Here is a 22,924-nt window from a genome sequence, read left to right on the forward strand (position 1 = left end):
GTTGTGAATGAATGAATGGTTTGATTTTCCTGATAGTTTCTATAAGTTTTTGTGTAACTTTGTCTTGCAATCAGTTTCCTGTCTGTTGTGTGTGTGTGTGTGTGTGTGTGTGTGTGTGTGTGTGTGTGTGTGTGTGTGTGTGTGTGTGTGTGTGTGTGTGTGTGTGTGTGACCGCAGTGTTACTCAGACCTCCTAAATCCATACTGAGTCACCACACAAACACACTCCTCTTTCTCTCCTTCCTCATCCCTTCTTTGTCTCTTATCTCTTTATCCAAATATGCTCTTCCTTCCCTCCTTTTTAAATTTCTTTTTCCTCTCGGATCTCCTTTACATTCTTCCTTTTATCTTTTTCCACCTATTCCCCTGACTTTCAGTTGCTGCATTCATCTTTCTTGCCTCCGTTCTTCCATCTCTTTTTCATGCATTACTTATTAATCCTTTCTTTAAAGTTTTAAATGTTTTGATTTGGGGAAAAAAAACTGAAAACGAGACTAAACATAAAAATGTCTATATCCTGCTGAAGACGTTGTTTGTTTGTCTGAACTAGGTGACCTCTCATAGCTCGGCCATGTTGTCCAGTGAGGGGGCCCAGTCCATGGAGCAGGATGACGCACACCACGAGGCCAAGATGTCCCCCACCGCCACTGCCACACCCGCGGCCACTGGCTCCGACGGACATGAGCCAATGACGGACTCTGATGTTGACATGGATGTGGAAGAGGCTGACATGACACACTGGACAGAGGCCGAGTTTGAGGAGAAATGCACCTACATTGTCAAAGATACGGTGTTCGAGGCAGGACCAGACGGCAACGCCACGATAACAACCAGAGCTGAGGCGTCTCTGCCCCGGAACCTCGTGTTTAAGCACCGGCCTGACAGAAAGGAGGTTCGACACGCACTCGGACACAAACACACACACACGGTGGCTGAAGTATTGCATGCACTCATATCATGTCTCAATCATGAAATCTCATCAGTGATATGAACAAATGCAGACTCTCCAAGGACTTTCTGGGTGTTGGTGCTTATGGCGATACACTGTATGTGACAGAGTACACAATCAACACCTGAAAAGTACTTGGAGAAGTCCTCTTAGCAAATAATATCAGCTTATGTTTCACTGAAACAAACATCACGTCAGCCAAAAAAAAAAAAAAAAAAAACCGCTGCAGTTCTCATGCTGCAGGCAGAGAGCCACAGCCCTGCTCCCCTGCAACACAACAAACTGCTTTTTCTGCACATTTATAAACTACCGACTGGTGCGTAAAGACATTTAATGTGACATTAGGACCCATCAGACTCCACTCCACGGAAGACAGCCAAGTTTTTTATCATGAAAAATTGATACTTTATTTGAAAAAAGTGTGTTGCAACACCTGAAGGTGACACTATTTGCTTTATAAAAAGTGTTTGGATGCTCAGAAAAGCATAAAACATATAACCTGTAATTGTGATCATTTGCTTCGTAATAACCAATCAATGACTACATCAACCTGCAATTATGTCATTGTTCATTTTCTGTTTTGTCACAGTTTTACATTAGTCGTTGCAATTAAATACACAGAAATCCCTTAAAGTTTTGAAATTGAGGTTGAATAACAGTGTGCTGCACAGAATCAGAGTGACATTTTTCTTATATGCTTGATGTGAGAGATAATGTGGGTTGGAATTTTAACCTTTTGTAAAACAGTCAAATGAAAAAGTGAAGGCGAAAAGTGCTTCCTGTCATACAAGTTTTATTCAGAAAAAAGATGATTTTTTTTTTTTCCAGTCAGTGCTCAAAAATCTGAACTAAAATAAATGTTACAAATCAATTTCATCAATTTATTTGTGATTTTAAGAAGATATCACAATCAAACAGTGACTCATTCAGACATGGATTTTCATTTTGTAGCAATGATTCATCATCAAAACTCTCACTTTACAATTAAGAGCTCATTCCATTTAGATTTGAATGATTTGAGTATAATTTAGCCATTTTGTAGACAACTGATAAACAACATGCAGACTCAGAAAATCTCTAATGCACTATTTATTTTTCTTCTTTAACAAAGCTAATAAATGTAATTATTTGATTTGTTTGGTATTGAGTTGATTATTTAAACCCTCATTGTAACAGATGCACTTTTTTCACTCTTCGCTAGAGGATACCGAACAGAAAAGTGTATCTTTACGTTGTTTTTTTCCGGGCAGATTAGAAGGGGGAGAGAAAAGTGCGACTGCGGGTCAAAAGGGTCATAACTTTGCCCGTTTTGACGTCTCTGAGTTTCCTCTGTGAAGTCACCGTGTGACTGCATAGATTTTGTCATCATGGCCTGTGTCAGCTATCAACACCACACTGATGGGTTAACACAAAAAAAAACCCAACAGTTTTACAACTTATCAACCAGCTGAGAGCGAGAGACATGGAAAGGAAGAGAGACAGAGAAAGAGAGAGAGAGAGGGGAAAGAATAGAAATCTTGAGGATGAAGTTTATCTGTGATCAAAGGCGATTGGTTTAAAGAAAAAGAGAGAGCATTGTAAAAACCTGTTAATAACTCAACCCCCCCACACACACATACACACACACACACACATCTGTTGCTGTGGAGGGGTAAAAGAAAGGGGGGATTTCCCATGTCACCAGGGAGTGAGGGATTTGGGAGACACTGCGTGGGTTTACATGAAGAAAATGTGTATTTCTCATATAGTCGCCACTTATTCTTCCTCCGTCTTGACTCTCTTTTGTTCTTCTAATGCAAATCAAACCAGAAGAGAAATAATGAAGACTCAACCGTTTCCTTTTTCTTCTTTTGTGTGTTGTGTGTGTGTGTGTGTGTGTGTGTGTGTGTGGTGTGTGTGTGTGTGTGGTGTGTGTGTGTGTGTGTGTTGTGTGTGTGTGTGTGTGTGTGTGTGTGTGTGTGTGTGTGTGTGTGGGTGTGTGTGTGTTCCTTTGAATATCGAGAAGCTTTCACCTGAAGCGTCTGAAGTGGTGGCGGTTTTGGTTTGATGTGGCAACGACTGGAAGTGTGACAGACTGAGAGACAGAGATTTTCAAGAACAGCTTTTACATGGCCGAGTTTACAGTTAGGAGTTAAATAGCCTTTAATGACACATTAACAAATGTCACCGAGAAGCCAAGCGCCTCAGCAGCTCCGCCCCAAGTTCTGCAGACTTTAGACTAAAACTCAAACCTCTTAAATATTTTTCAAAGCTCTGCATGATCCTGGAGGAGCGTCTTCATAGAACTTCGCAGGCTGATTAACACCGGTGGACTCTGCAGTCCCGCAGCTCTCCTACTGCAATACACCGCTCCAAAAGTATCTCCCTCACGCCTTGTGTATTATTTTAAACAGACACAATCTGAGTCCATCAGATTATGAAGGAATCATTTCAAAGACAAGCTGGGGAGGTGATGAAATATTTTCACACAAATTACGCCTCTTCTCCAAAGGACTAATAGACACACACGTTGAATTTATGGTGTGAGAATTGGCTCTAAATATTGGTTTAGATAACCACAAGTACATAAAAAGAACATTCTTGGTACATTGCTGTACACCCTGAACATTTTTGTTATTTTTATGTCTTGTCTGTTAACTAATTGGTGAATTGTCTCAGCTCTACACACATTACATCTAACTTCATACAAACACACAATCCACTTTAGAAGTGTTTCCAAAACACTAATGTGTGTGTGTGTGTGTGTGCAGGTGGTGGGCGTGTGCAGCAGGGAGTACATCCCAAAAGGAACTCGATTTGGACCTTTGGTGGGTGAAATCTACACGGCCGACAGCGTTCCCAAAGACGCCGACCGTCAGTACTTCTGGAGGGTGAGCAAACACAAACATGCACACACACACACACACACTTTCTCAGAAGCTGGAGGGACCCCTTCCTGTGATGTCACACGCGACTAAAGGGCAGGAAACAGGGTTGAGTGTTTTGTGTGAGACAGACAGATTGGATGTGATGTCACTTTCTCACAAAGAGCATGTCATACCATGGTTCCTGTAAGACACACGCGCAAACACAAAGTTCGTAAAAACACACTCCATCACTACCGGTAAGTGATAAGTGAGAATACAAACACCCACACGCCACCTACCATCACCACCTCTGTGTGGTGGGAGCGTTTCACTTACACAAAATTAGAAAACAAAAACCACCACGCTCCACGGCGTACACAATCAGCAAGGTGTTCCATTCATGGTCATATGTCACCGTCGCACACGTAGAGTGAGAGAACCAGGCTGACGCAGAGTGAAAACGAGAGAGACAGAGCGGGAGGAAAAATGAGTCGTTCAGTCTTTTCAACATAAAAGAGGATCTCCTTGTCTCATTGTCCTGCTCAAGGACGAGACAGAGATGGTAAGGACTGATGGAGGCAGGAGAGAGGGAGACTAAACATGCTGGGTTAGTTAGCTAGTACTAGTTAGTTTGTAGTTATGCCAGAACTGGTCAGGAGTTTTTAGCACTGTTAATTCACTTCAATTATGAGTCCATCAGCTCAGTTATTTTTAAATTCTGAAAAAAAAAAATAGGAATCAAGTTGGAATAATAAGAAACTTTTACACTCCACCACCAAAAAAAAAAAAAGACCTTAAATGTCATTTTAGTCATACAACAGGAAAATAGATTTACCTAAAGTAAGTTTCAAATTCTTGCAGTATCACTGTTAAATATGGCAGAAAGACACAGAGTTGGGACAAGTGTATTACAGTCTTATTTTGGAAACTTAGACTAAGTTATACCCTCACTTGCTTACATAATGGGACATACAGCCGAAGATCTGAGGAGAAACAACATTTCTGTACAAATGATGTGGCAATTGGTTTGATTGAACACTTTGAAGGTGGGTGGTGTTTCATGAGCATGAAGAATCACTGACGCAGCACCCAAATACTCAATATGTATGTAACATTGGTTAGGAACCTTTTACCCAACCAGAAGTACAAGAAGTAAGCAAGTGAGAAAGAGGGACACAATTTGGACATAGCATGCCACCGACATCTTCCCTGTGCTTTGACCCGGATAGCGCACCTGCATATACACACATATAGCATGAAGACTTCTATTTTGTAACAGCAGACTTTTTTAAACAGTTCTTTATACTTAATAAATGTATATTTGTACAAGCCCACAGCCCTTTGGACACCACTACTGTCTTCATGTATGTCCACTGTGTTCTTTGGTTTTTCCCAGGAAGTTTGTCTTTGGGGCAACCTTGCGCCTTGGGGCAACTGTTTGTTGTGATTTGGCGCTATATAAATAAAATTGATTTGATTTGATTATTAGGCCCCAGCTGACTCATGGGATAGTGTAGTATCAGCCATTTGCATACTATGGCGGCAGTAGATGCCTACTGAGTGAGTATTCCAGTACCCTATGGATTGTTACATACTGCTTTTTGACAAGTATATAGTAAGCTAGCAGGTGTATTAGAATGTAACCTGGGAGATTGGAAGATGGGTGCCAACCTGTTCGGATCTTTCTGATCTTTGGGGAAGTGATGGTCCTAGTGGTTAAGCGTTGGGATTCAGACCAGAGATCCTCGGTTCAAACCCCAGCTTGACTAGAAAATCACTAAGGACCCTTGGGCAAGGTCCTTCATCCCGGAGTTGCTGCTGGTGTGTAGTGACGCCTTGTATGGCAGCATCCTGACGTCAGTGTGTGAGTGTGCTGTGTGAATGGGTGAATGTGAGGCATTATTGTAAAGTGCATTGAGCATCTGATGGAGATGGAAAAGTTCTATATAAAGGCAGTCCAATTACCATTTGCTCTATTATTGTTCAACACACCTCCAACTGCTGAAGGTCATCCAGTCAAGTCAAGATCCACATAAACCTCCATCCAAATTCTGGCTTCACTTATGAATACGCTACATGCAGGAGGTTTCAGATGCTTTAACTCTGCTTTGTGCTACCTGTTTTATTGTGACTCTAAATTACAATGAACTCTGACTTGCAAATGATGCCATTTTGTTAACAAAATCCTTTTGAAATCCGACTTTTTTTTCACAGATCTATGTGGACAAGGAATTCCACCACTTTGTTGATGGCCTGGATGAAACGCGTTCTAACTGGATGCGCTATGTTAACCCTGCCCGTTCTGCAGCAGAGCAGAACCTGGCAGCATGTCAGAACAGCATGGAGATTTACTTCTACACTGTGAAGCCCGTCCCAGCCGGTGCTGAGCTGCTCGTCTGGTACTGCTACGACTTTTCCCGGCGCCTCCACTACCCATCATCCGGAGAGCTGATGATGCAAAAACTCAGTAAGTCCCCTTGGCTGTGTGAAGTGTTTCAAATCTGTCCCATCGATCTGAAACAGCTTAGTTGTCCAGGAAAATACTTCAAAATGTTTTTGAATACTATATTCCAGAGAAGTGAGAGTAGCACATGTGTTGGCTATGTTGCGGACATTTTGGAAGATTTAGTAAAAGAAGGCCTGAATCTCCAAGTAGATTTTTTTGCTCATGTGTTGTAATCCTCTGATCTGCTGTTCCTCAACATGCAAAAGGCTCATTTATGTTTCATTTGTGTATGAAAAGTCATCCATTCATTTTCAGAGATGGCTGTGGGGTCTTCTGCAACCCTCCCATCCTGTGCATCGGCAAAATTTCCTGTATATTCATTTTGTAAATTCTCGGTAGCATGACCTAAGCAGAAGTTCGCCCCTTTGAGTCTGGTCTGCTTGAGGTTACTTCCTCAAAACCGAGGGAGTTTTTCCTTACCACAGTCACCTGTGTGCTCGCTCTTGGGTTTGGTAAGGCTAGACCTTACTTGTGTGAAGCGCCTTGAGGCAACTTTGTTGTGATTTGGCGCTATATAAATGAAAATAAATTGAAAAAATTGAGAAATTCTATACTTGCTTACTCTAGTTAAGGGTAACGGGGGGCCAGAGTCTCTCCCAGCAGTCATGGGGGATGAGGAGAGGTACACCATGGACAGGACCATATGAAAATCTATACTTGCATTTCAACCATTGTAACCATTACTGCCCATATACTTCCATGCTTCCTTCACATTGTACAGATATTAAACAAAACATCCACCAGAGGGCACTGCACAGGATCAAAAGTTTCGTCAAACACGCCGACTGTTGAGGAGGTCGCAATAATGTATTTTCTGCTAAGAGACATTAAGTTAAATACTTCACAACAAGTAAATTCTTTTCACTTTATGCATTCTTTGTTCTTTTGCCTTAATTTCCAGTTACACCACTTTGTTTTATATGTATATGTAAGCTTTGAGAAAACAAGCACAGAGAAAATGAAAGTAGAATACAGAGAAAAGTCTCTGTCCATATCACTATATATAACACTGACATTAGTGAAGCCTTAGTGTGTTTATTTTTTCCTATGTTTTAAATTTTTCTATGTACTAAACTTTAAATATAAATAATAAATCTGACTCCGTTATTCATCACTAACATTAGCAGCTAATGTGAGCGTTAACACTCTAAAAATATTTTTTATTGTTATATTTTGGCACTTTCATACACAGATATATCACTGTTATTTGCCCAACTGACAAATAATGAAAGACCATTTAAAAAATGTAGAAAGACAATGCAGTAAATAAAAGTAATGGAAGAGACATTGATACTAAGATATTAAGTTCATTAAAAAGTTTTTCCACAAAGTTTTTTTTTTCATAGTTAAAAGCTAAATTATAAAGATAAGTCGATACTATTTAAGTGTGCTTAGTGACGTTACAGGGACGGCGTAGTTACAAGAGACTTTGGAAAATAGAATTCTAAGTTTTAGAAAATATTCTGACCTTTGGGGTTGGTATGTTAAACTTTCTTAAAAAAAAGAATAAACTTGTACTTCACTGCATTCCAAGTTTTCCTCCTTTTTCAGTTTTTTTTTTTTTGTATAAAATACAAATCATATCATATATAATTTATGCTTGATAAGAATAATAATAGAGAGTTTTACTTGGTGTAAGTAATCAACAATAACCACAAAGGAAATCTGAATCAATGTCTGAACTTAATTTTGTACAAAGAAGAAAAGGGATTTTAGTATAACATTTAATTAATATTTTAGTTCTTATTGAAAAGCAGTGTGCAGACTTTTACTGTGAAAGTGCAGCCTGTTTTTAATAACTGTCTGATGCTCTGAGCTGACAAACATGAGTGAGTAATGTAGATGTGTGTCTTGTCGCCACTCTTAAAGCCCGACAGTGTTTTAGAGTATAGTTGTCTCCTTCCTCTCTGAACGTTAGCCTGTCATTATCTCTCACACACACGCACATGCATACACACGTAAGTCCGTGTACAGTCCGACATCCTTTGATCTCTCTGCCATCGTTGCGCTTTGTCTGTGCGCGCACCAGTGACAGTGTAATTACACAGACAAGGGGATACGGCCCCTAATGCCACAGTCACATAGTTTTAAACACACGTTTTCAACATAACATCAGACACACACACACACATTTCAACCTCAATAAAAGGGCCACTTGTTTCTGTGCATGCATCTGCTCGATTAAGTCTTTACAAGAGATAAAGACACAGAAAAGTAGGAGACAAAGTTTTTTTTCTTCCTCATCGACAAACAAAAATGATATTACAGCCTGTGTGCACCGAACAAAAGCTGCTTTATCCAAACATTCTGTGCTCTTGGTTTGTTCTTTTTTGTTTGTTTGTTTTGTTCTTTCCTGAAGCACACATGTATTTTTGGCTACTGATACTTTGTTATGGGGGGGCGCGCATAAGGATTAATCAATACATAATGCACAAGCAACATGCATGCATGTGCACTGATTGTAGCCTTCAAATGTGAAATCTGTCTGTGTACAAAATAACTCGGAAACAGGTGAGCAGATTCACCAAACCTGATAGCAGTGTTCCTTGGGCGAGTGTCTCCGGGTAACCAAACCAAAAATAAAGTCCAAAAAGACACTTGAAGTAACCAACAGAGCCAAAGAGGTGATCCAAAATTGACATTGGTGAGCTAATCATCTGTCATTACGCGGTACTTTAAATGACACTCAGATGTCATGAAATGATATCAGGAATCTCAGAAAAGACATTTTCAGGATAATTACAACCAATGGGGCTAGATTAACCATGTGTGGTGTATTGCACATGCTCCAACAACGCCGATATCTTGAAATGACTATCACATTCTTGCCTGTATAGTATCTCTCCTTATTTTTGTTTACTGTAATTTTGTCAACCTTACTGACTCAATTCCCAAGTTGCCAATTTTAACCCACAAAATAAATTGTACCTCAGTCTAACAACGTAAATCAGTGATTTGGCTTTTCTGTAAACCTTTAACTTGAAACACCAACTCCAAACAGATTGTTTGCACTGCCGACTAACTGTACCTCTGCAAGAGTTAGACCGATTAAAGAGAGAGCGAGTAGAGGGTGAAACAGAGAGAGAATGGGAGTGCACAGATTTCCAGCTGTGACTGCAAGCTAATAGAAATGTTCAGGTGGGATGAGGAACGAGAGGATCCAGCCTGGGCGACTCCACTGCCCAGGGAAAATGCGCATTGCCTGGGGTCTAGAGGGGAAAGGTAGTCCGGCCCTCAGCCTGTCTCGCCTCTGTGCTCTCAAGGCTGTGGGTTGTCTTTAATTAACTTCCTCTGTCATTTTGCACAACAGGCTTCTGTTGACCTCGCTGTGACTTGGGTGGCAGGATACCTGCCACAGGAGCATATACAGCTGTATATTTTTTTGTTGTTTTTGCTATGGTGTTTTTTGCCACAGCAAAAGTATAGTGGTTGGACAGCAAAAACGTCGATGAGTGGGTGGGTGAGTGAATGAGTGAATTAGTCCATTCCAGCCCATTTGTGTAGACAATAACTCAAAAGTAGATAAAAAAGCAACTTTTTTGCATGTGTAATATCCTATAGATGTACCACCTGCAGGGTGTTTTGTAGATTTTGGATAAATATGAACAGCAACAACAAGTGTGGGTGCGATGGCATAGTCCTCACAGAATTTTTGGAACACATCAACCAACTGATTCAAATGTTGCAGTTGGTTTGCCCCCTCTGCTGTTGAAACATACTAAAGTACAAGTGTAGGATCAACCTGTTTCTGAATTTCATGCGGTGCATCCGGAAAGTATTCACGGTGCTTCACTTATTCCACATATTGTTATGTTACAGCCTTATTACAAAATGGAGTAGATGTATTTTCTCTCACAACACACCATAATGACAACATGAAAAAAAGAATTTTTTGCAAATTGATTAAAAAAAAAAAAAAAAACCTAAGACTATGCTCGTACCTAAGTATTCACACCCTTTGCTCAATACTTTGTTAATTCGCCTTGGCAGCAATTACAGCCTCAAGTCTTCTTGAATATGATGCCACAAGCTTGGCACACCTATCTTTGGGCAGTTTCCTCTTTGCAGCACCTCTCAAGCTCAGTCAGGTTGCATGGGGAGCATTGGTGCACAGCCATTTTCAAGTCTCTTCAAAGATGTTCAATTGGAGTCAGGTGTGGGCTCTGGCTGGGCCACTCAAGGACATTCATTGATTTGTCCTGAAGCCACTGCTTTGATATCTTCGAGGTCATTCATGCATTCATCTTTCCCGCAGTCCTAACTAGTTCCTGCCACTGAAAAACATATCCACAGCATGATGCATTTCCTCCAAACATGATGCCTGACATTCACACCAAAGAGCTCAATCTTTGTCTCATCAGACCAGAGAATTTGGTTTCTTATGGTCTGAGAGTCCTTCGGGAGCTTTTTGGCAAACTCCAGGTGAGCTGCCATGTGGCTTTTACTGAGGAGTAGCTTCCTTCTAGAAGGTTCTCCTCTCTCAACAGAGGAATACTGGAGCTCTGACAGAGTGGCCATTGGGTTCTTTGACAGGTGGCCAGCATTAGGATGAGTCCTGGTGGAGCCAAACTTCCCCAGAATTGTGCCTTGAGACAATCCTGTCTCAGAGGTCTACAGGCAGTTCCTTTGACTTCTTGCTTGGTTTGAACTCTGACATGCGCTGTCAGCTGTGGGAACTTATGTAGACAGGTGTGTGCCTTTCTAAATCCTGTCCAATCAATTGAATTTACCCCAGGTGGACTCCAATTAAGCTGAAGAAACATCTCAAGAATTATCAGTGGAAATAGGATGCACCTGAGCTCAGTTTGAGCTTCATGGCAAAGGCTTTTAATACTTACGTACATGTGAATTCTTAATTTTTTATTTTTAATAAATTTGTAAAAATAAAACAAAACATTTTTCACATTGTCATTATGGGGTATTGTGTGTAGAATTTTGAGAAAAATAAATTAATTTCATCCATTTTGGAATAAGGTTGTAACATAAAAAATGTGGGAAAAGTGAAGTGCTGTGAATACTTTCCAGAGGCACTGCCTATAAATGTCAGCACAGGGTGTGTACGTGCACTAGTGTGTACATTGCTTGTAATCAGTCTGTTTAATATAACCTAATCAACAGACATTCCTGAAATTAGCATAATGTATTAGCAGAGAGAACATACAGTAGCTGGTATTAGGACAGCTAACCGAGTCAGAAATAATCTCACTGCTGAGTAAAAACCATGAGGATCACAGTATTTTGTTCTAACCAAGTAATACTAAATTAACATTGTCATAAGGCAAAATGACATGAAGTAAGTCTTATTAAGAAATTGCTCATCTGTAAAAAAAAAAAAAAAAAATGTAACAGTAGATTCCAGAGTGCACCAGTTTTAGCACTTCTAATCAAGTCAGAAATAATCTTGTTGGCTCAGTTAAACAAAGAGGACCAGAGTCGTTTCTTCCGGTCAAGTTGCATTTGCTAAAAAACAAAAGGTAAAAGGAATGGAAATTAAAACTCTTGTGAAGCTCTTACCACTGCATGAAAAAAGTAACTGAGCAGGTATTCTATCTTGTTTTCCTGGCTGACCTTTCAAGTTCACGCTAACCTTTAGTAATCAGAGGATGCTGTTGTAGCCTCAGGGCGTTTCTCGTAGTTTGGACTTGTTTACATTGACACCAGCAGGTTGTTTTGGTGTTTCTGCACTATTTGGGCATGTGCATGTCAGATCCCTTAAAATGGCAGCCGTCGCCACTTTTACTTACCTGAAATACTACGTTCACATGGTTCTTATTTAATATCATTTCTGTTTTTACTACTGAAACAAGGAATAAAAAAAAGTGTTACGTTAAAAAAAGTTAAATAGTTCTTTGGTTTGTATGATTTCTTGTTAGCTGAAACATGCATAACATTTTCTAACGTATTGAATTTTTTGATTGAAATTGGAATTGCTAGTTGTCACTGTGACAGTGACGATGATTATTATTGTGAATAATGTGATCACATTTTTGACGGTTAATGTTCATCTAACTAAGCAAACTGAAATGGGAAAAAAAAAAATTCAATGCTGCTTTTTACAAGAGCTAACAATAGTTGGTCTGAGGTCAGATGAGTTGATCAATTGTGTCCCTCCAGCATAATATGTTGAATATGATCATTTTTTCCCAAGACCATCAAAACTGCTTTGCATCCGTCCGTCTGTCTGTCCATCTGTCTGTGCTCAGCATAAGTCCAGTCCTATTCTTGCCAGTCTTCAAATTTACAGGGAGCATTCTTGGCACACAAACCTTGGGCAAGTTTTAAGAGGTTAAAATGTCACATTCTGTTCCTATTTTTATGGTATGATCTTGCGGACGATAGCGTGGTGTCGTCACTTCCTGTTGTCACTAGCTGCTAACTTCGCTTCATTTTTGGCTAAATATAACACCTTCCTCATATACTATGTAAAAGCTAGTGAGAAATAAACACTTCTAAAACTGAAAATGCTGTTTTTGGAACCTAATAACACCTCTGGAGTGATTTACAAGACATTTTGTGGATGTCAGCGTGCACGCTATCTCCCGCTAACTCAAAGCTAACTTCCATCTTGTCAAAAGCTCATGTACACATACACACATGCTCTCCTGCAGATGCTGTTAAAATGTAAATATTGTTTATGATTGATTGATTGATTAAGAGGGGCTTTATTGAACATGCTCAAATTGTATGTAAGACAATAGGATCTTAATAATTAATTTAACAACTGCAAATTATAAAGAAGACAATGCTCATACAGCCGAGGGTATTTTAGCATTGCGTTATATTTTATTACTATTTTAAGATTGGGAGTACCAGAGTTACTCGTTAAAACAGGAATAAAATACATTCATGAACAACTTACAGCAATAAAATGCCTGTCGTCTGTTGTATATTTTGATCTTTGCATTTGCATTTTAGGTCTTTGGTTGAAGGGTTTCCATTGCAGTCATAGCAAAACCAGGCGTGTGTGTTGACATCTCTGTGTGTGTGTGCGTGTGTGTATGTGAGTGTATTTGAAAAGAGAGCGCAAAATGACAGCATTACTGCTCCCTCACTCCCTCACTTTCTCTCTCTGTCTGTCCTGTAGCATTCTTCAAGTGTTAGCACTTGAAAGCGCCTGTCAGCCATGCGTGTGCATGCGTTGTGTTCAAAGCCAACGGGACAAAACACTCTCTCACACACGCGCACACACCCAGATCTATGACATGCCAACACATTCACACCTACTCTTTTCATCTCAAGCACACACTCACCACACATATAATGCATGTGTGTGCACGTAGGCATGTATTTGTGCAACAATGCTCCCAGCCACCGTTTTCAATCGCACTGATATTTGCCACTTGAAAAGCGCAGAAAGGAGAAGGAGGAGGAAGGAGTGAGGAGTGAGGAAGGGAGTGTCTCCACCCAGCACGCCCACACCTCCTCCTCCACTCCACCCACTCTGTTGACTACTTGAACTTCCTGGCAGAAGGGCCTTGTTGACAGATTGATATCTCCAAGATGGCTATCCTGTTTGTTTTCTGGATGAAGGAGGGAAAGAGGAGGAAAAAGAGGCTGGAAGGCCAGCTGATAACCTCTATGTGTACACACTGCTGCTGTAGCACTTCAAGCATCACATGACTCAATTTGTAACGCCTTCCCTGGAAGGAAAACACTCTCTATTCTACGTAGATAAAAATGAATGGAGCTAACATGGACTTGAAGCTGTGTCCACTTCCACACTGATACTGAACACTCAAAATAAATCACGATAGGGGAGGTGAGTGGTTAAGCATTGGGCTTCAGACCAGAGGATCCTCGGTTTGAAACCCAGCCAGACCGGAAAGTCGCTAAGGGCTCTTGGGCAAGGTCTTTAATCCCCTAATTGCTCCCGGTGTGTAGTGAGCGCCTTGCATGGTGGCATCAGTGTGTGAATGTGTCTGTGTGAATGGGTGAATTTGAGGTATCATTAATGTGCTTTGAGCTTCTGATGCAGATGGAAAAATGCTATATAAATGCATTTAATTCACCATGACTACACACCACTGGAGCCATACATTGACATACACCTGGGCTAAAGACTTTCAAAGTTATATTTCCACAACAGCACAATTTGTGAATTTATCAAAAACAATGTGTCAATTATATCAACTTTATTATGTGATATAATAATGAGGAATTTTTATTTTGAATTTGATCTGGAACATATTTTAAACAAAGGATGAAGTTTTAAGCATTCAGGAACATGTGGCCTCGGCACAGATCTCTGTGTCTTTTATGAATGAAGGAAGGAATGAAATCTCTTTATTTCAAATACATAAAAACAAGCAAACAACAAAAAAGTTTTTAATTTAGTTATAGATTTAGTTCAGTTTTTATTCCATGTGTAGATTTACATACACCAAATTGCGTACACCAAAATTGTCTCATTAAACAGCATGTACAATCCAGAAACTGACGGAAATACTAGTAAAAGCTTCTGAATTGACCTTATTAACTGCGTATCTGTTGGCTGTATTTAAGGGCAGAGCAGGAAAAAAGTCTAAACATCTGATTCGAGGTATCCGGAGCCAAATTTTGGATCTCCACAAGCCAAATTCTGCCTTAGGAGCCACATAACTGCCGAGCACCCCAACCATCACAGGAGGTTTTTGCAGACTCTCTCAAAATCTAATGAACCAGTTTCCAGTTTATTGTTGATAATGACTTTGATCCAGAAGCAGATTAACTGGAAGACAGTTTGAGTGAGTGCAATGTACCAATCAGCCACACATAACTGGAAGTGTAACTAAAATTTAGGCACCATTCTTGGAACTGGAATTTAACTAAAGTGGGTGCTCTCTCTCTCTCCAAATCGACATGATTTCACATTTGTGATAGGCAGCAGGTCAGGAAAGACACTGAGAAGTACAAACTTTCTTTCACATGTCTTAAGACAGCCTCCCTCTCTCAAGCAAACTGTCTCTCACCCTCCACTCGACCCCATAGTAAAAAAAAAAAAAAAAAAAAAAAGTTGACTGGGGAGTAAATGAGCTTATAGATAATAGATGGCAGCGTTTTAAAGGCTCGACTGCAGCCATTTAACAGCCGAGATGTGCTGCTAGTTGACATCCGAGGGCTTTTAGAGAGTGTTTGTGCATCCACACTGAGAGCTGCCTTCCTAATCCACTCTTTCATCATGCAGAGGAGACAGTAGGTGTGAGTGACTGAGGAGGAAGCACCCTCATTTAACCTTTGACCCGGAAACAATAGCGAATCGGGAGTAATACTGGGAGGGAACAGCTTGATCAAGTGTGTGTGTGTGTGTGTGTGTGTGTGCACGCATGCGTGTGTCTGGTCTGAAAGAGGGAGATCGAGTCATCAAGTCAGACAGACGCTTTTGTCTGCAGGCGCCTCCATATGCATGTATGCACCATGTCACATGATTTAGTGTGTGTGTGTGTGTGTGTGTGTGTGTGTGTGTGTGTGTGTGTGTGTGTGTGTGTGTGTGTGTGTGTGTGTGTGTGTGTGTGTGTGTGTGTGTGTGTGTGGAGGGCAGGTGGAGGCCAAGCTTACTTTCCATGTGTCTGTCTGCCGCCATTTTGATTTTATCTTGATTTTTATAGACACACACACAGTGCCCAAAGGCAGCTGTCACACCTCACTTCCTATCTTTTGCCGCCGCCCTCTCCCCTCACAATCGTCCATCACATCTGTCACCTTAATTGGCCCACTGAGTAACTTATGGTGTTCCTTAACTTTGGGGGGTGTGGGGACTTTGCGACCTGCAGCAGGGCACCGATTCAAAGAGATTTGAAAACAAGAATGAGAACAGAAAATATCAGAGCCTTATATGGAAGAAACACAGTGGGAGTGAAGAGCAAACCAAGGGTCGTAGTTGGATTATGTCTACCTGTAATTAGGAAGGGTTAAATGCAGAGGTGAAATTTCGTTGTATGTACGAGGGTAGGCTGAAAAGTTCTAAGAACTTAGAACTTTTCAGCCTACCCTCGTATGTATGTACAATGACAGTAAAGGTCCTTCTTATTAAGGTGGTGTTTTTACTGAGTTGTGAGCATTTAATCTCAACAGCATTAGAGTTCAGACTGTGTAGAATCTTTCAAATCTATATTTTACGGTTCAGTATAACTGGGTTGAACAGCCACAAAGTCCAACAATTCTGTCTCTGCATAAAAAAAGTTCTTACAGATGTTTGTGACACATGTCATAGAAGTCTGTTCCACATCACCTCTGCTCTTGGAGGGGCGTGTTGAGCAGCAGCTTCTTTCCTTTTAAAGTGACATGACCAGAAAACAGGCTCTTATTTGACAAAGGTGTTTGACGATGTCAGTATCTTTGCAGGAAACTGAGAGTTGAAGTTTTTGAGGTCCGGGTGCTGCCTGTCTTACTGTAGGTAGTGAGACCTGGATGCTAAGTAGTGACCCAAGGAAACAACTGGGTGTCTTTGATACTACAGTAGGTGTCTTTGGAGTATCCTTTGGTACTGCTGGGATTGACTTTGGGTCAAGCGAGCTGTGACTTAGAGACTCTGGGATGAGGAATATCACTTGTATTGTGAGGGAGCGCCATCTTTGACATTATTCCTATGTAGTACATTTCTCTGTGTATGATCCAGCACACAGGTGCTTGAGTGTTGGGGACCCCAGTGGTTGGAGAAGGCCATGGGGACACCTACATTTCACCTGACTATGACAGACGCATGGTTATTTTAAAGATGTAGGAATGGTGAGTGCTTGGGTGGTGGCCATTAAGGACTCAAGGTGGTTCGTTGGTGTTGTGGATGCAGCGAAGCACAACTTCAGCGCATGTTCTCAGAATGAACTTCATGATTTGTGTCTATTCTGTGTTTCTAGCAACAAATGGTTTCTGCAAGATACGAATATGAACCCCTTAAAAACCATTTAAAGTTTCATCATTACAGACTGAATTAAAAACAAAAAAAATCCGCTCATTACAATACATCCCTCCACCAAGTTGGAGTCTTTTCCAGATCTACCACTACATTTCACATTATAACATGTCACTGACACATGGGCAATTAGAATAATGTGCTGTGCTGCTGGTAGACAGCATAAAAATAGTTGACTTTAGAAGATAAACATCAAAGTAAGAAGATGAAAGAAAATAATTTCAAACTGCAGAATGTGTTTTTGACAGATTTTGTTGGATGAATCAGTAATAATGAGATTAACTTTCCCTTGTTTTAACAGGAGGTGAAAACATGGGTGTTGAAAATCCTTCTCTAACCATCCCCTCTCTTTTTTTAGAGCAGTCTCTCATGGAGGCCAAGCAGCAGCATGTGAGCAGTGATGAGCATTTGGCTGAAGTGTCAAGTCCATCGCCAACCACGGTGACACCAACCCCTCCAAGGAGGGAACACAGTGTTCTTTCCATCCTCCATGGTACTGAGAGCACCTCCTCTTCTGCTAAGAAGGAGCCCAATCGGCCGCTCCCGACTCGACCACGGTGCACAGACAGCCCTGATCGCCCACTGTACCCCCGTGCTCTTTACCCAGCTCTCCGACCTCATCCTCATATCCCAGAAGATTTTCTCAACCTCAATCCTGGCCAACTTTACCCCATAACTCATTCTCCTGGTAACCATTCCTCTGCAACACCTAGCCCATCAGCAAGGAGCAGCCCTGAAAGTAGTCCTCAGCAAAGTCCATCTAGTCTGACGCCTTCTCCAGCTTCCTTCTACCCCACCGGGACGGGCTACTATCCTGGCTACTCCCCACCAGCAGCACCCCTCTCCTCAACCTACTACCCTCCAGGAGCTCCCTACTCACGGTACCTCCTGCCCCACCCTTACCCACTGCCTAGCGGTGGCGTCCCCACTGTAGGGGGCATGTTCCCTCGGATGTACCCAATATACAGCAGCCTCCTGCCTTCTCACGTTCCTCTCATGCCCTCAGACAGTGCAGGGAGGCGGTTCCTCATGACTGACCCTGTCCACCCTTCCTCGCTCTCCACCCACAGAGACTTCCTTCTCCCTGGGCCCACCAGTGCCTTCTCAATTGCAACGTCACTGAAGGACAAAACTGGAGCTCATCACCCTTACCCTGGGCACATTCACCCTCAAGGACCACCCCACATACCCTCTAGCAGCTCCCCCACTGCAGGCACGGCACCTCCCAGCGAGCGGGTGCCCACCAAACCTACCTCAGCCCTTTTAGGCAGCACCAGTGAACATCGCCCCAACGAGGAGGCCATCAACCTTACCAAGATAAAGCGTGGTGCAGGTTCATCGGGCTACAAGGCCCTGCCTTACCCGCTGAAGAAGCAGAATGGAAAAATCAAGTATGAATGCAACGTGTGCAGCAAAACCTTTGGCCAGCTTTCAAACCTTAAGGTGAGGCTCAAGACTTCACTTTCTTTCAGTAGTAGAAGTGATTTAAGGCCTTATTATCATTCCATTCCTTTGTACTGCAAGTAGGACATTTAAACGTTATGCTGCAGTGCAGGTTTAGAGCACTTTAAACAGTGATGAGTAGCACAAATTGCTTTATTATAGATGAAAGGTAGAATGAAATCAAAATGAGAGTGAAAAGGTCAAGTAGAACATTCTTCTTGGCCTCTAATGTGTAGAAGAAACATCTATCAGACCTCATTATAGTTGGAAAATTAGGTTGACAAGGTTTTTCTTCAAAAATTGCATTTTTAAAAGTGTATGTGACAACATTTTTCACCACATGCAGGTTCATCTTCGTGTCCACAGTGGAGAAAGGCCCTTTAAATGTCAGACCTGCAACAAAGGCTTCACCCAGTTGGCACATTTGCAGAAGCACTACCTGGTCCATACGGGGGAGAAGCCACATGAATGTCAGGTGAGACAAATGTGCAAGATGCACGAAAAAAGAACAATATCAGTGCTTTACTTTTTTTTTTTACAAGATAAAACCATGCCAGTGTTTGCTTTGTTCTTCCAGGTTTGTCACAAGCGCTTTAGCAGCACCAGCAATCTAAAAACTCACCTTCGACTCCACTCGGGGGAGAAACCCTACCACTGCAAGCTCTGTCCAGCTAAATTCACCCAGTTCGTCCACCTCAAGCTGCACAAGCGGCTTCACTCTCGCGAGCGCCCGCACAAATGCCCCCACTGCCACCGGCACTACATCCACCTGTGCAGTCTGCGGCTTCATCTGAAGGGCTACTGCCTGACGGCTAACGCTGGCCGTGGCAGTCAAACCAGCCTGGAAGAGCTGCACCGTGCAAATGAGGAGATCGACCGCTTTGACATCAGTGAGCATGCCGAGAGGCTGGAGCAGCTGCAGGGAGGAGCGGAGATGGAGGCCGTGCTGGAGAAACAGGTCTTGGGGATGTTGTGGTTGGATGGTGACCTTAAAGCCTCCCAGTTCCATCCCCACTGCAAAGGCGGTCCTTCTGAACTCTTGTCCATGGGTTATGGTGCATACGAGTCGCGGAATAAGACATCAGTGATCAAAATACGACGTAGCAGCCCTGTCCCACCACCACCTACCAGCATCACAGTCAAGCAGGAGTCAGAGGAGCACGCTTAAGCTACCCAAGAACATGAAATCACAAGACTCAAAGCAGGCAAACGGGTTGCCAGGAGCAACAGCTGTATATAAATAATTCTCTACCTGGCAGTCATTAACAGTGACACTATGACAATGCCAGGTTTTTTAACCTATCAGGGACTTACGCACTCAGGGCTACAAGAGACACTGTCCCAAGACTACTTAGGGTTCACTGATTATTATACTCAGACAATCGTCTTCCAGGATTTATCTTTGGTGTAATTAATGCAATGCTGTTCTCATTATTGTTGTTGTATTATTTGGTCTCTATTTTCAAATGTCTGTTTTGTTTTTTGATCAATTAGCTGTTATATAACATCCCTAATTTATTATACTTTTTTGTTCTTCTCTTCAGAAGCAATAAGGAGAAGGTATGGTTACACTGACGTGGTAATGTTAACATGAAAGACTAAAAATGTTTTGATTTTGTTTTTCTCTCTCTGGCCACTTCTCTGTAGATAGTCTCTCACTTTCTGCCTATATCTGTCCTGTGACCGCTGACCTATAGAAGCAGAGCTGTCCAGTTTGGGGGATTTTATCTATTTAATATTAGAAAACAATTTAGCAGGTTCAAAAAGGGCTGAAGAACTTTGTCCTGCCAAAGGATGGCACATAAGTTATTTTGGGAAGAAGAGCTTTATTTTGACCGTTAATCCTGCTTCGTAGCTTCCCTAAAGTGTACCAGTCTCCTTTTCCAAATGCCCACTTAATTAAAAGGGCATATGTTTTGTGTTTTTTTTTTTTTTCTTTTCACAACAATTACCTCAGTGTGCATGTGATGGCATGAATGTTTGTATGTGTGTGTGCACGTTTTAAAGGGACAGCTGAAGGTGGGAGCTTTCTATTTATTTGCTAATCGCTACTTGAAGAAGAAAAAAAAAACTGAACTGGAGTACAGCTCTTTTTGTGGTCCAAAGGAGCGGCAGCAACGTCTCCGCTCAGTGAACATGTAGCACATTTTATTTTATAACACCATCAGAGTTCAACAGGGAAGACATAGTAAAAATCCTTAAGGTCATGCACACAATGCTAGTAACCAAAGTTCTTAGAATTTCAGACCAAAAAAAACTAAAAATGGAAACCAACACAACGGAAGGACATGTGGAATTGGAATGCTGAAGAAGAGACGCTGTAGCATGTGTATATGATGAAGTGTTGATTCTTTAGTTGTGGTGTCATTTTTGCAGATGTTTTTTTGTGTGTGTGTATATATGTGTGTGTGTGTGTGTGTGTGTGTGTGTTTTGTTTAACTTTTGGTTGAACTATTGGTCCCTTCTCCAACCCGACCCCACTGCCATCTTGTGAACTGGCATATACCAAAGCACCTCGGCCTTCTTTTATGCACTGGCCCTCCCCTCCTACTTTATAACTTCAGTGCCAATGCTTGCACCATTTACACTGTCTACAGTACATCTGAATCTGGTTGGTAATGGCATTAAGACTTCATTTTGTGTTTCTGCATCTCTCTCCTGTTTTATTATTCATCTGTCCTTGTCTCATTGATGTTTAACCACAGTGTCACCTTCTCTCTGATCAGAGCTTTAACTCCAGAGGAGAATCCCCTAAACAACTGTATCTGTTTACATTCTGGTTTATATAGTTATTTATGTGCAACAATGTCCAAAAAAATTGTAAATTATGATATAAATGTTCACTGCTCTAATCTGAACCGTGCTTCTGGTGTTTTATTGATTTCAGTAGCATTTGGTGTGATTATGCAAAACTTCCTCTGGGAATAACTGGAAAAAATATTTTATGTCCTTGATGAATTAAAGTAGAAAGTTGATGTTTTTCAAACTAGATTTTTAGATGTTTTGGGGCTCAACTTTTCAATCACACTTAAATTTAGATGGCACATAATTTGTTTTGAATGTGAGCACTGCTGTGGGTTAACCGGCTAAATAATGTTATTGGATGGGGAACACACACCTGTCAGCAACTGAAGAGGTGAAATTATCAGTGAAGTGTCTGGTTGCACAGATATTTTCCCTGCAGAGGCAGCATGTGTACATGGTTACCTCACAAAATGTAAATAAACTTTTTAAGACGACCGATTATAAAGTTAGCCGCTTACCTTAATCTTAGATGATGGCTAGCGATGCTGTCCACTGAGTGATTTCAAGTTGACTGCAGAGGAGGAGCTCATTCTGTAAGATCCCACCCCTCAGTCGCGAGAAGGCCGTGGACTCTTGACTGTTTCCAATAACATTAATTACCCAGTTAGACTGCAGTGGTGTTTGCATTCTAAATAAATAATGCATCAAATTCCTGCACACAACACTAGTAACCTTTGAGTGAAAAAATGACCACCAAAACATCTAAAAAATACAGCCTTGCTTTAAAAATGTCCAGCATCAACTTTAATGTTAAAACAGCTAATATCACTTTGTTAATATCAATTTAGCTCTTTTTTTGCAAACATATCAGTCATATTTATTTAGTTTAACCCATTCTTAGAAATTTGGAGGAGTTCCCAGTAGACAAATCACAGTCTACATAAAATTTCATATAAATGCAAATGTACATACAAGCACACATGCTAATATTACAAAATGTATTAATTTTAAGTGACACATTACACATCTGATATTCATGGACCTTGTTGACTTTTTAGTTGTATCACACTGGAAATTCTGCAGCCTGTAATTCTAGCTTAGACATAATAATAAAATGGGATTATGTTATACTCTGGAGCGTTAATTTTATTTATTTATTTTAATGTATTTATTTTAGATTTTTCAGATTTATAAAAAATAAACAAATCACGTGTACATAAGTATCCACAGCCTTTGCCATGAAGCTCAAAATTGAGCTCAGGTGCATCTTGTTTCCACTTCTCATCCTTGAGATGTTTCTACAGCTTAATTGGAGTCCACCTGTGGTAAATTCAGTTGATTAGACATGATTTGGAAAGGCACACACCTGTCTACATATAAGGTCCCACAGTTGACAGTTGCATGTCAGAGCACAAACCAAACAAGAAGTCAAAGGAATTGTTTGTAGACCTCCGAGACAGGATTGTCTTGAGACACAAATCTGGGGAAACATTTCTGCTTTGAAGGTCCCAGTGAGCACAGTAGCCTCCATCATCCCTAAATGGAAGA

At 41.2% G+C, this 22,924-nt stretch overlaps 1 protein-coding gene across 1 annotated transcript in view; it reads left to right on the top strand.

Annotated features, from left to right (window-relative positions):
- Positions 1–21,489, top strand: part of prdm1a (PR domain containing 1a, with ZNF domain) — a 24,580-nt gene extending 3,091 nt beyond the window's left edge. The window contains exons 2-7 of the mRNA XM_034174397.1: positions 550–891; positions 3,699–3,818; positions 6,009–6,261; positions 17,547–18,631; positions 18,978–19,106; positions 19,209–21,489. Of these exons, the coding sequence (XP_034030288.1) occupies positions 550–891; positions 3,699–3,818; positions 6,009–6,261; positions 17,547–18,631; positions 18,978–19,106; positions 19,209–19,799 (2,520 nt within the window). The 3' untranslated portion in view covers positions 19,800–21,489. The remainder of the gene's footprint in view (positions 1–549; positions 892–3,698; positions 3,819–6,008; positions 6,262–17,546; positions 18,632–18,977; positions 19,107–19,208) is intronic.
- Positions 21,490–22,924: the final 1,435 nt, after the last annotated feature.

The sequence above is a fragment of the Thalassophryne amazonica genome, chromosome 7 (genome assembly GCF_902500255.1).
Source record: "Thalassophryne amazonica chromosome 7, fThaAma1.1, whole genome shotgun sequence".
Lineage (NCBI taxonomy): Eukaryota > Metazoa > Chordata > Actinopteri > Batrachoidiformes > Batrachoididae > Thalassophryne > Thalassophryne amazonica.